Source organism: Malaclemys terrapin, chromosome 21 (assembly GCF_027887155.1).
Source record: "Malaclemys terrapin pileata isolate rMalTer1 chromosome 21, rMalTer1.hap1, whole genome shotgun sequence".
In the NCBI taxonomy this organism is placed as follows: domain Eukaryota; kingdom Metazoa; phylum Chordata; order Testudines; family Emydidae; genus Malaclemys; species Malaclemys terrapin.
The window spans coordinates 6,544,012-6,556,852 of record NC_071525.1 but is presented as its reverse complement, the minus strand read 5'-3'; the positions used below and the strand labels follow the sequence as shown (position 1 = coordinate 6,556,852).

General features: G+C 46.1%; 1 protein-coding gene and 1 pseudogene across 1 annotated transcript; one reads left to right on the top strand and one right to left on the bottom strand.

The window, feature by feature from the left end:
• Nucleotides 1–3,052: 3,052 nt before the first annotated feature.
• LOC128827311 (uncharacterized) lies at nucleotides 3,053–9,564 on the bottom strand. The gene is made up of 6 exons (XM_054011171.1): nucleotides 9,485–9,564; nucleotides 8,881–9,216; nucleotides 7,760–8,071; nucleotides 4,455–4,565; nucleotides 4,020–4,066; nucleotides 3,053–3,148 (listed from the first exon to the last, which is right to left on the bottom strand). Exons 1-6 carry the CDS (start codon nucleotides 9,525–9,527, stop codon nucleotides 3,053–3,055), a joined length of 945 nt encoding a protein of 314 aa, XP_053867146.1. The 5' UTR covers nucleotides 9,528–9,564.
• Nucleotides 5,286–7,587, top strand: LOC128827140 (general transcription factor II-I repeat domain-containing protein 2A-like; annotated as a pseudogene).
• Nucleotides 9,565–12,841: the final 3,277 nt, after the last annotated feature.

The window sequence follows — 12,841 nt, the reverse complement described above, 5'->3', positions numbered from 1 at the left end:
TCAGAAGTATTTGGGTGCTTATAGATGCCGAGAGGCACCTAGTGGGATTTTCAAACATGGCTAAGAGGGTTAGAGGGGCCTCACGTCTACTGAAGTGAAGGGAAGTTAAGGGCCTCATCTTGGATCTAGCAATGAACTGGCTAAAATGAGCTGAAGGGGCTGGTTAGAAAGCTGCGTCTGGCTGCACAAAGCAGGGAGAGAGAAGTAAAATGTATCTATCACTGACCCTTCTGAAACAGCTGACAACAGAGGGCAACATGGTCTAGTGATTAGAACAATTGGCTCAGAAAAGACCCGATTCCCTAGGTGCCTTGGCCACTTCTCCTTAGCCTGCTGCACCCCATTTTTAAGGCTACATTGACTGGCTGCAGTTCCCCTGGCAAAGTGGGGATCGTTATGACACAAACCCCTTCCAGGCAGCTCTCTAATGCTGGGGACCATCTTCCTTTCGCTCCCGACCCTCTGCCCTCTCCTTCTTAGGGAGCTACTTAAGCAGAATCTCGCAGTCCCTGACTGAGGCAATGTTACACGGAAGCAGGAGTTTGGCCTGACGAAGGACGACTGGACTGGCCACGATTCTGCCTGATTTTTAGCCCAAGGGCATTACTGACAATGACACAGCTTCCCCTTTGCACCAATGTAAAGAGGAGTTTAGAGGAGCATAAATTACACTGACATCCACTTCCAGGCCCCTTGGCGTTATCATGGTGGAAAGGGGCTTAGCGCAAATGAGAATCAGGTCCCCAGGCTCGCTATTGAAGGGCTAAATGTTGTCAGTGGTAATACAGACAAGACCATAGAAATCATAACGCTATTCGAGCACAATGTCTGCCCAGCCCAGTTCCTGTAAGTATGACCCTCAGAATAACACTGATCGACAATGGCATAAAGCCCTATTTACTGCCATAAGGTTCCCAGCGAGAATGCGTTACAATGTAAATTGCTTTCAGGAACGGAAGGTAGGAGCTGATCCTAACAGCCGCTGAGCACCCACCACTCCCCTTGACTTTAATCAGCGTTGCGGTTGCCCAGCACGTCACAGGAAGTGCCTCAGCACCAGGCAGGATTGGGCCCTTACAGTGTATCTAGAAATGTCTTTAGACACGGTGGGGGTGGAGCGGGGCAGCTGTCTGACAGCCCCACAGCAGCACGGCGCAGTGCCTTAGGGCAGGAAGTGAAAAGGAGCAATGTAGCCAAGTGCAGCTACAGGAGCAATTTTACACTCATGTAATTACCAGGGCTGGGCGGAAAATGCATTTCCCATCCCCCACACACGTTTTCAAGATATTGAAAAAATTTCCTGTGTCAAACTGGGATGAAAAGTCAAAATCTCAAAAATTTTCTTGATCCAAAAATCATTTTCTAGCCAACCAGCCCTCGTAATTACCCAAATGGGAAGGTGGCCATGTCACCAGAGCCAGCTGCTCTCGTCTTGCAGAAAGAGTCATGGGATTGCCAGGGAGTTCAAGTCACCATTCAGCCCAGCCCTCGGGTTTCAGGTTCAATTGAAGCTTGCAGCCCCATTGACTTCAGTTCTCAGGTAATGTGGGACCAGATTCAAGCCCTTATTCGTTCATTTTTTATTTGCATTCACAGAAATGTCAGGCTGGAAGGGACCTCGAAAAGTCGTCAAGTCCAGCCCCCAGTGCTGAGCCAGGACCAAGTAAACCTAGACCGTCCCCACCAGGTGTTTGTCCAGCCTGTTCTTAAAAACTTCCAGTGACGGGGATTTCGCAACCTCCCTTGGAAGCCAGTTCCAGAGCTGAACTCCCCTTAGAGTTAGAAAGATTCTCCTAACATCTCACCTAAATCTCCCTGGCTACAGATTAAGCCCATAACTTCTTGTCCTGCCTTTAGCAGACATTTGATCACCATCCTCTTTGAAACAGCCCTTACCACATGTGAAGAGGTGTGTGTGTGTGTGTGTGTGTGTAACAAGGGGTGTGTAACACATCGGTTGTAGCATCCTTCAAAAGAAGGATACTAAATGGGAGAGAAAGGGCCGGATTCTGCTCTCAGACATACTGGTGTAAAATTGGAGTAACTCCACTGACTGCAACAGAGCTCCTCCAGATTTACACTGCTGGAAACCAGAGCAGAATCTGGCCCAAAGGATTGAAGAGGGCACCTTTCTTATTACACAATGAGCTGAACTTGATGCATTGAACAGGTAAAAAAGGCCACGTAAACACCACCAATGGGGTTGCCGTTTCTTTTTAATGAGTGACAGTTCGAATGACAGCTTGGAAAACAAGTTGTGATGTAAACAGGCAGCGCGTGCAGGCTCAGGGCCTAGGAGAGCTCCAGTCATTGATAACGTGTTGTTATTGTTAGATGGTGCAGAGGGGCTGGCACATGGGGGTCTGTGGATCTTGCCCATGGGGGGAAGCAGCCGCCTGCGGAGGAAACACTGGAGTAGCAGCTCCAGCCCCGGCCTGGGGAGAGATTCTCATCCCTCCCAGCTCCTCCCGCATCCATCCTTCCCCTTCACAATCCCATTGCACGTCCATGTAACGTTACTGCAAAGGGAGCACGAGCCTGCTGAGGAAGGAGATTAGGGAATCTGGGAGCTGTGGCATATACTGGGGCTGCACGGCCCCTCTGCAGGCTCCTGTCATCCGGCCTCACTCTGTGCAGGAAAGCTGCAGCCGTTCAGCTGTGTCTGGGTCCCTATACTGATGCGGGGAGGATGATGATTGTGTTACTATAGCACCCAGGAGCCCCGGTTATGGACCAGGCCTCGTTGTGCTAGGCGCTGCACAAACACAGAACAAAGAGACGGCCCCTGCCCCAAAGAGCTTCCAATCGAATACACAAGAGACGTGTAAAGTCATCTACACCCTGATGCCTTTATATCCCAAAAGGAGATTTCCCACCTGATGAGGCTGGACTCTGTGGGGATCTTCTGACCTTTTTATTTCTAAACAGAGAAGTGGAGAAAATAAATAAAAAAGGCGACTGAGAGAGACAGAGCCTTCTTCCAGCTGCTACGTCCGATCAGCAGAGAACCAGCCATCAGTTCCCACTTGCAGATTCCCCTGCACTAGACAGTTCAGGGCTTTACAAGTTTCCCTCTGGCCGGTCGCTGCATCGTGCGCCCGTTGCGATTCCGCGAATCGAAATCCAGATGAGCGTATAAGATTCCACCCTGTTTGGTGACAATTAGTAAAATTAGCCCCTTCCTTGTAAAATGAAGGGCTACAAGCTGAGTCAGAATTGAACATTCAAGTGAGTTTAGCCTGATGAAAAATCCCCTCTCATCTCTTATTTTCCTGCTTCTCCTATAAATTGTGTGTTATCGGAATGGAAACCAGCGCTGGATTCTGACTTTAAGAACTCAGCTACTGACAATATTTTGTCAGATCCAAACCCCATATAAATGGACAGTCTCCTATGGAGTCAGTGAGGTCACTAGCACCTTTCACAGAAAAATCTTCATGTGCTTTACAAATATAATTTGTTATAGCGCTTTATCTTTTAAGTGGCAAAAATGTTCCCTTGTACACAAAAACCCTGTAAAGGGTACAGTCAAAACCAATAAAACATCAAACTTCCCATCATCCTTGCGCAGTAAGTTTTGTTATCCACTTTTTACATACAGGGAAACTGAGTCACAGAGCAGTAAGTGCCTTACCTTCTATCCCATAGTTAATTAGCAGCAAAGCTAGCAATAAGACTCTTTGGTCCTCTTCTGCTACTCCAACAGCTAAACCTCACTTTCACCTTCTCCTTCCAGAATGATCAGTTTAAGTGCCAAATATATGAATATATGAAGTTGATGGCAGACACATTGATTTAGACAGAGATATCCCATCCCATCCCATCTCCTAGAACTGGAAGGGACCTTGAAAGGTCATCGAGTCCAGCCCCCTGCCTTCACTAGCAGGACCAAGTACTGATTTTGCCCCAGATCCCCAAGTGGCCCCCTCAAGGATTGAACTCACAACCCCGGGTTTAGCAGGCCAATGCTCAAACCACTGAGCTATCCCTCCCCCCAGATAGTTTGCAAAGAGCTGTACCTGATGCTCCTCTGAAGCTGGGGGTGCTGAGACCCTGGGCTGGAATCCTGGAACAAACAAAGACAACAGTAAAAGTTCCTCTTCCACGGTCACTTCCCCAGCTGTAGTTCATTGACTAATGGTGCATCCGAGCTGTGGGTGCGCAGGGCACCACCATGCATGGCACATGGAGAGAGGCTACAGCTCTTTGTGAACTATACACAAGGTATCTGGGCCACGGGCAGTAGAAGTCTTTCTACATCGCTCCCTTTGTTACGGAGAACAAAGCCGTTCTCCCGACACAGGAAATTCAAGTTTCAGAAAACAAACATTCTGAGATCAGTGCTGGCAGTTGTGACATTTGCAGCATGTTCATGTGTTGGACGGGACAGTTACAAGCAGGGGAGTAGGATTTCTCTCTGCGGGAGAGTGTCTGGGCTGGGCTGTGTTTCTTACCTAGCGTGGAAGGGCAGAGGGTCCAGACGAGGCTCAGAGACACCACCAGCAGCAGCAGACCAGCACCAGCCGCAATGGGCACAATGTAATATGAGCACTCCCTGGGAAGGGCTGTGGAGGAAGCAAAAAAGAGGCACGCGTGCCTGACTTCAGCCAAGAGGGTCGTGATGCCACCACATCCAGCTTTTCCCTCCTGATCCCCATTTCACCACGGGCCTTAACCCCTAAGGAGCGAGGCTATAGGAGCCTTCAGCACCTTTCAGTCTCTGTGTTTTGTCCTTTTCGTTAGGCTGATGTTTTCTCCTGCAATCAGAATCTTCTCTGCACCTCCTACTATCTACAAAATCCTCCCTGTAGCTCTCTCCTCACCTCTCCACATCTCACCAGAAAAGAGCTCTCTTCTCCCTCAAGTGCCTCTGTTCCCTTCTCCCTCTGACACTGCTCATCATTTAACTCTGTAGGGTGTTTTACAGATACAGCTTGTGTGAAAGTTTCCATAGAAAATTACTGTCTTGTGAATATTGCAATTCCTCGTTTCCTTTCCCAAAATTCTCTGCACATCTATAAAATCCTCCCTGTAGGTCTCTCCTCATGTCATCACCTCTCCATCACTTTGCATATCTCATTGGAGAGCACGTCTTCTTAAATGTCTCAATTCCCGTTTACTTCTGATATTGATTATTATTTAGCTCTTTACAGGGATTCATATGTACAATCTGAGTGAAAGTTGCCCTAGAAATCAGAGCTACGTTGTCTTGTGATCCCTGTATCGTCTCAAGTTTCCTTTAACCAAATTCTCTAGAGAAATTCTAACTAAGACATAGACCACATGTGTCAAACTCAAGGCCCGCGGGCCACATCCGGCCCGCCATACAATTATATCCGGCCCGCGAAATCGTTTTATATATCTGTTTTTAATGGCCCTGTGATATGACGCCCCAATAACACACACTACAAATCCCATGATGCAGTGCAATTGCCGCCAACGGCAAGCCGCGGTTCAAGTTCGCGGTCTGTTGATGTATACAACGCTAATCTCAAATCAAAGCTAGACCCCAACAATGGCCAAGAGAAAAATTGATTCTGAAAACCGAGGCTTTCAAAGCCGGTGGGAGAATGAGTATATGTTTACTGAAATTGCAGGTAAACCAGTGTGTCTCCTTTGCGGGAGTAATATTGCTGTAATGAAGGAGTATAACCTAAGACGGCACTACGAGACGAAACATGAGAACAAATTCAAAAACCTGAGCGCAGGACAGAAGCTACAAAAGGTAGAGGAGTTGAAGAAGAATTTGACATCCCAGCAGACATTTTTCACCAAAGCAAAATCACAAAGTGAAGCTGCTGTGAAAGCAAGTTTCATTGTGGCCGAAGAGATCGCCAAATCAGGACGGCCGTTTACCTAGGGGGAATTCGTAAAGAATTGTATGATGAAAGTGTGCGACGTCCTTTGTCCAGATAAAACGCGAGCGTTTGCAAATGTAAGCCTCAGCAGAAACACTGTTGCTAATCGGGTTTGTGAGATGGCGACTGATTTGAAAACACAGTTGATTGAAAGAGCAAAAGATTTTGTTGCATACTCCCTTGCCGTGGATGAAACTACTGACGCGACTGACACTGCACAGCTGGCGATATTTATCCGTGGTGTGGATTCCAATTTGTGCGTAACAGAGGAAATACTGGACATTAAATCGATGCACGGGACAACGAAAGGAGAAGACATCTTTGGAAATGTATTTCAAAGTGTAACCGACATGAAACTGCCGTGGGAAAAACTCGTTGGACTTACAACAGATGGCGCACCTGCTATGTGTGGTGAAAAAAATGGACTGGTGGGAAGGATGCGCTCAAAGATGCGGGAGGAGAACTGTGCCGGTGAGTTGACAGTGTATCACTGCATCATACACCAGGAATCGCTGAGTGCTAAAGTCCTAAAAATGGATCATGTGATGAACACTGTAACACAAACCGTCAACTTTATCAGAGCCCACGGTTTAAATCACCGCCAATTCCAGTCTTTTCTGCGGGAAATAGATAGCGAGTTTGGCGATATGCCATATCATACGGAGGTCCGGTGGCTAAGTCGGGGAAAAGTTCTCAAAAGACACTTTGAGCTGCGAGAGGAAATCTGCCAGTTCATGGACAGTAAGGGGAAAGACTGCACAGTTCTGCGGGATGAAAAGTGGAAATGTGAGTTGGCGTTCCTGGCTGACATAACGTCGCATCTTAGCGCTTTAAACCTTCAACTCCAGGGACGGGAGCACATAATAACCGATATGCATGATGCAGTGAAGGCATTTCAAGTGAAGCTGTGCTTATGGGAGACACAAATGCACCAATGCAACTTGTCTCACTTTCCCTGTTGCCAAGTAATACGGAACCAAGAAAGTGCCACAGTTTTCCCAAATGCCACCTTTGCTGAAAAACTCAGCGCGCTGCGCACTGAGTTCGCACGGCGCTTCAGTGACTTTGAGGCACAGAAAAGTAACTTCGAGCTGCTTCGCAACCCATTTGCAGTCGATGTGGAAACCGCACCTGTAGAAATGCAGATGGAGCTGATAGAACTGCAATGTAACGGGACACTGAAGGCAAAGTACGACACTGCGGGGCCAGCACAGTTCACTCGCTTCATTCCTGAAGCGATGCCGCAGCTCCGCCAACATGCGGCTCGAATCCTGTCCATGTTTGGCAGCACATATCTGTGCGAGCAGCTGTTCTCTGTGATGAAAATTAACAAAACGTCACACAGGAGTCGCCTCACTGATGAACACCTGCAATCGATCCTGAGAATCTTCACAACACAGAACCTAACCCCAAACATAAACGAACTTGTTGCAAAGAAAAGACTCCAAGTATCAGGCTCTGACTAAATAGGACAAGAAAATGGAATGTTATGATTTGTTATGATTATACTTTTGCTTTAAATTCAATTTTTTATTTATATTTTCAGATTTTTTAATATTCCAGCATGTACAGATTTTGAATGTATTGTATTGACAGGATATTTTTTTATGAAGAGCAAAATATTTTAAGTTGAAATGTATTTATTTTGGAATGATATCCTGTATTTTGGTTCATATTAATGGTTAAAAAACATAAATATTTAGTCTGTTAAATAAATGGTTATACTGTTCGGCCCGCGAGTTTTGAGTTTTGGCCCCCTGTGCAATTGAGTTTGACACCCCTGACATAGACTATTCCAGCTTTCTGTGATGGAAAGTTACGTAGAAGCAGCTCTGATTGTGGCCAATTCACACGTATTTCACATCTGAGTCTCCTTTAGCCTCAAATATAATATTACTCACCTGCAGGATACCTGGTACTTTTCTTCACACTCTTGCCAGAAGAGTTGAATTTCACTTCACACGTGAAAATCTTCCCACTGGTCCAGGTGTCCATGGGGACGCTGATGTGATTTATGAGCATTAAAGATCCATTCTTTGCATTCAGTGAGCGCGTCAGCCCCTGTTCCTGCAGCTCCCCAGAAACACTCCAGGAAACATGGACTGGGCTGGACACTCCATGGATCACACAAGCCAGATTCACTGTCCCAGTGACTTGACTGCCACGTGGAAATGGGACCAGAAGCATCACCCAGCTGCTGTTGGTATAACTGTCTGAGCAGAAGGAGGTGGAGAATTCAGTGTGATGATCAAATAAGCTGAAGTCTGATTAAAGATGTTAATCTTTCACTAAGACAAGGTGGGTGAGGTAAAATCTTTTATTGGACCAACTTCTGCTGGTGAGAGAGACAAGTTTGAAGGTTACACAAAGCTCCTCGTCAGGTCTGGCAAATATATTCAGTGTCATTTTCCAGATCTGAAGAAGAGCTCTGTGTGAGCTCAAAAGCTTGTCCCTCTCACCAACAGAAATTGGTCCAATAAAAGATATTACCTCACCCACCCTGTCTCTCATATCTTAGGACCAACACGGCTACAACAACACTGCAGACAATTTGTCACTAAGACATGAATTCAAAAATACAAATCTATTGAAGAAGGAAATAGTAAATCATCACACTACCACTAATTAGGATACATATATATATATATTATCTGCACTAGCCACGAGGAAAATTGTGTGCACTTTTATAAACATTTCATTAATTCAAAATATAGTTTCATGCAGTCATGGCTCGTAGGTTAGAAATATTCCCAACCTGGGTGCCCTGAACAGTCTCCAAGAAACTTCAATAGTTTATTTTTGGCATTTCCAACTTTTAACATTTTTAATTATAAAATGTGTGTGTATTATATCCCTTCTGTACCCATAGCATTTAATGTTTAGCTGATCTGTTTCGCTTAAAGCATGCTTTCCTTTTAACCATTCATCAGTAGCTGTGGTATCTTGTCACATTTTAATAAGAACGTGAAATATGCTTTGTCAATCGGTTATTAGTCTCCTTAAACAAGCTATGGTTCCTTACCTCCAACAATCAGCGCGGATCCATTCCCGAAAAGCAGGTAGCTGCTGTCTATATATGCACAATAGTAAATGCCAGACTCAGTCTTTTGGACGTTGCTGATTTCCAGGGTCGAGCTGTGTGTCTCGTGTTTGCAAGCAAATTTACTTACATTTTGATTTTGATCATCCAAACAGCTCTTAATGCATGTGGGTGTCTCACCTTCTCTTCTCAAATACCAAAACATTTTACTTCCTCCTTCCAATTTCTCTTTGGAAGAACAGTGGATCTTCGCGGTGTCACTAACTTCAACAAACTGGATCCGCTGAGTCTGGTACAGAAATAACTGCACTCCTAGCACTGGAGAAGTAAAATATTGTTAGAGTAGGTTTCCATCAGGTCTCCAACTGCCACAGATGGACTGGATAGCTCAGCCATAGAAATTACTTAATCTGATAACATCTAAGCTCTGCAGCCTAAATGCTAAAAAAAATGGCTATAACTTTGTACAAGTGAATGGAAATGCAATTACAATCCAGCTAAAGTTTCCAAACATATGATATTCAATTCTGATGCCCTATTGAAGAGGCTGATTTCTCAATTCCAAAGCTTAATGCAGAAGTTTTACCTAAGGAAGATAAAACCAGATACTCGGCAAAGATCATTTTCATAAAAAAGGTAGAACAAAATCCTGACACACTGGCCCAAAGGCTGATGCCCAGTGCACTGCTTCAGTGACTGGGTTCAGTGTCTTGGTCATTTCCAGTGAGGAACGCCTCCCAGGAGGATGTGCTGTGGTGATAGACACTAGATGGGTGGGGTAAAGAATCTACAGAGGGGACAAAATTTCTTGTAGAATTTTTCTGCATTCCCATGGAACAGGGGTGTACTGTAATGATTCAAAAACAATTTTTAAACAGATAGGATATGGCACAGTGTCTCTATGGATGAGCTGTATAAACAAACCCACATGACTTTGGAGCACAACTCCCATTGGCTTTGAAAGGAATTCACTTAGCTGGGATAGTCATATCCCCAACCTTCCATGTTTGGGCCATTATTGTACCATATTTCTTGGTGCTACAACACTGACCTGTAACAAAATTTGGAGTCTAGGTTTGGAGGACTTTAACTGCACCTTTAATCATCAAACTGAAAGCTCTGACATGTTGGAGAAATAAGACAATGAACAATACAATTTTTAAAAGTGACTTAGGGCCAGTTTTCATAGGTATTTAGGTGCCTATAAATGCAGAGAGGCACCTAGAGGGATTTTCAAACATCGCTAAGTGGGTTCAGTGCCTCACTTCTACTGAAATCAGTGGAAGCTAAGTGCCTCACCTCCATACCCTTGGATCTAGCAGTAAACTGACTGAAAATGAACTGAATGGGATTGGTTAGAGAGCTGTTAGGGCCACACAAAGTTGGGAGAGAAAATTAAAGGTACATCTGTTAGTGTCCTTTCTGAAACAGCTGATCATAGTGGGTGACATGGGATAGTGATTATTAGAGCAGTTGACTGAAGAAAGACCAGATTCCCTAGGTGCTTTGGCCATGTCTCGTTAGACTGCATTTTGAGGCTGCACTGACTGACTGCAGGTCCCCTGGCAGAGTGAGGCTCGATCTGTCACAAACTCTTTGCAGGCAGCTCTCTAATGCTGGGCTCCATCTTCCTTCTTCCTGTCCCTCCCCTGCCTCCCATGGTTGGGGAGCGACCTGGGCTAAATCCTGCAGTCCCTGACTGAGGCAATGTTAAGTGGAAGCAGGAGTTTGACCTAACGAAGGACGACTGGACTGGTCAAGATTCTGCCTGATTTCTAGCCCAAGGGCATTACTCACAATGACACAGCTTCCCCTTTGCACCAATGTAAAGAGGAGTTTAGAGGAGCAGAAATTACACTGACATCCACTTCCAGGCCCCTGTGCGTTATCATGGTGGAAAGAGGCTTAATGCAAATGAGAATCTGGTCCCCAGGCTCACTATTAAGGGGCTGAATGTTGTCAGTGGTTGTACAGATCAGACCATAGAAATCATAACGCTATTCGAGCACAATGTCTGCCCAGCCCAGTTCCTGCTATAAACCTCGCAGTAACACTAATTGACAATAGCACAAAGCCCTATTTACTGCTCTAAGGTTCCCAGCGAAAATAAGGAACTGAACTTAGATGCTGACTCTAACAGCGTCTAAGCACCCACCATTCTCCTTGACTTTGCTGAGTGTGGCAGGTGCCCAGCACATCACAGCAGGTGCCTCAGCACCAGGCAGGATTGGGCCCTTACACTGTATCTAGAAATGTCTTTAGACACGGTGGGGGTGGAGCGGGGCAGCTGTCTGACAGCCCCACAGCAGCACGGCGCAGTGCCTTAGGGCAGGAAGTGAAAAGGAGCCATGTAGCCAAGTGCAGCTACAGGAGCAATTTTACACTCATGGAATTACCAGGGCTGCGGAAGAAAATGGATTTCCCATCCCCCACACAAATTTTCAAGATATCGAAAAATGTTACTGTCTCGAACTAGGACGAAAAGTGACAATCTCAAAAATTTTCTTGAACCGAAAATCATTTTTGGTTTGGGCGAACGGAATTTTGACCATACAACTATAATTACCGTAAACTTCTAAACAGGACGTCATTTTGAACCGGGGAGCTGGAATTTTTCCTTTTGCAATTTTTGAAAAACGTTTTTTTCCACGTCAAGAAATTCATCAGAACCGACTCTTTTTCCATGAAAAAAAAAATTTGCATTTGAACAAATGGGCATTTTCTGACAAAGAAATGTTTCTTCTAGAGACTCCTGACCAGCTCTAGTGATCACCCAAACGGGACAGTGGCCAAGGAACCAGAGCCCTGTGGCTGAATTTCCAGAATTCAGAACAGCTTTGTCACCTGCAGGGCCGGCTCTGGTTTTCTGGCGTCCGGAGCCAGGGTGCAGGGGGAGGGGGAGGGAGCGGGGGAGAGAGAGAAGGGAGGCAGCCAGGGTTTTAGCGGGGCGCTGCCACGGGGCCCCTCCCGCCATGCCCCCTGCCGGGAGGGCTCCACACCACTCCAGTCGGCTGGGAGGGAAGGACACGGACTGACCTGCCGGGCTTGTTGCAGGGCGCTCCCATCCTCCACGCCGCTGCCCCCTACAGGGCGGCCAGAGTGGAACAACAACAACAACAAAAAAGCAGCCGTGACGCCCTAGGATTGGGCAGAATGCCGCCTCCTACAAGCTGCCGCCCCAAGCACCAGCTTGCTCGGCTGGTGCCTGGAGCCGGCCCTGGTCACCTGCCTCCAAATTGTGCAGTTCAGATCCCGCATTTTTGTGCACCCAAACTCCCATTGATTTGAGTGGAACAGTGCTGGGTGCACCAGGAACACAGGATCTGGCCTTGTAGCCCACAAACTCTGGGCTAAGAAGAGGCATCGTGGTTTATACTGCAAACACTTCATGCAGCACAATACATCATGATTAATTCCTGATTGTGGTCGTTTTGACACCTGCGCATGTTTGGCTCCTCATTTATTATAATAATAATAATAATTCCAGGCTTATCATAAGTAGATCTCAAAGTGCTTTACAAAGGAGGTCAGTATCGTTATCCCCATTTTACAGATGGAGAAACTGAGGCACAGAGAGGGAGACTGACAGCCCAGGATCACCCCACAGCAGAGACAGGAATGGAACCCAACTCTCCTGAGTCTCAGTCCAAAACTGCCTAGTGGATACAGCTAATTATTCACATTACCTCATTGATAATTAGCTACAGATAAATTGGGGGAGCAATTTACACTTCCTCGGTAACCAAAAGCAGGGGGATAGAACTGAAAAGAAGAAATCCGCCCCAGCTCTTTGCTCCGCGAACAAACAAAACAAAAGCATCAAAATAAGTGGGTAGAAACTGACCACAAAAGCAAGCGCAATTATCCGAGCAAACGGGTTTTGCTCTTTTTTTAAAACCATTGCTCCTTTGCAGCAAACATGGCTCTATGTCCTGTAGCATGC

Coding starts and splice junctions, on each gene's coding strand:
- LOC128827311 (XM_054011171.1), bottom strand. CDS start 9,527: ATGAAAATGATCTTTGCCGAGTATCTGGTTTTATCTTCCTTAG. Junction 4,067..4,454: donor CCTCTGCCCTTCCACGCTAG/GTAAGAAACACA, acceptor TGTTTGTTCCAG/GATTCCAGCCCAGGGTCTCA. Junction 3,149..4,019: donor CAGCTTCAGAGGAGCATCAG/GTACAGCTCTTT, acceptor GTCACCAAACAG/GGTGGAATCTTATACGCTCA.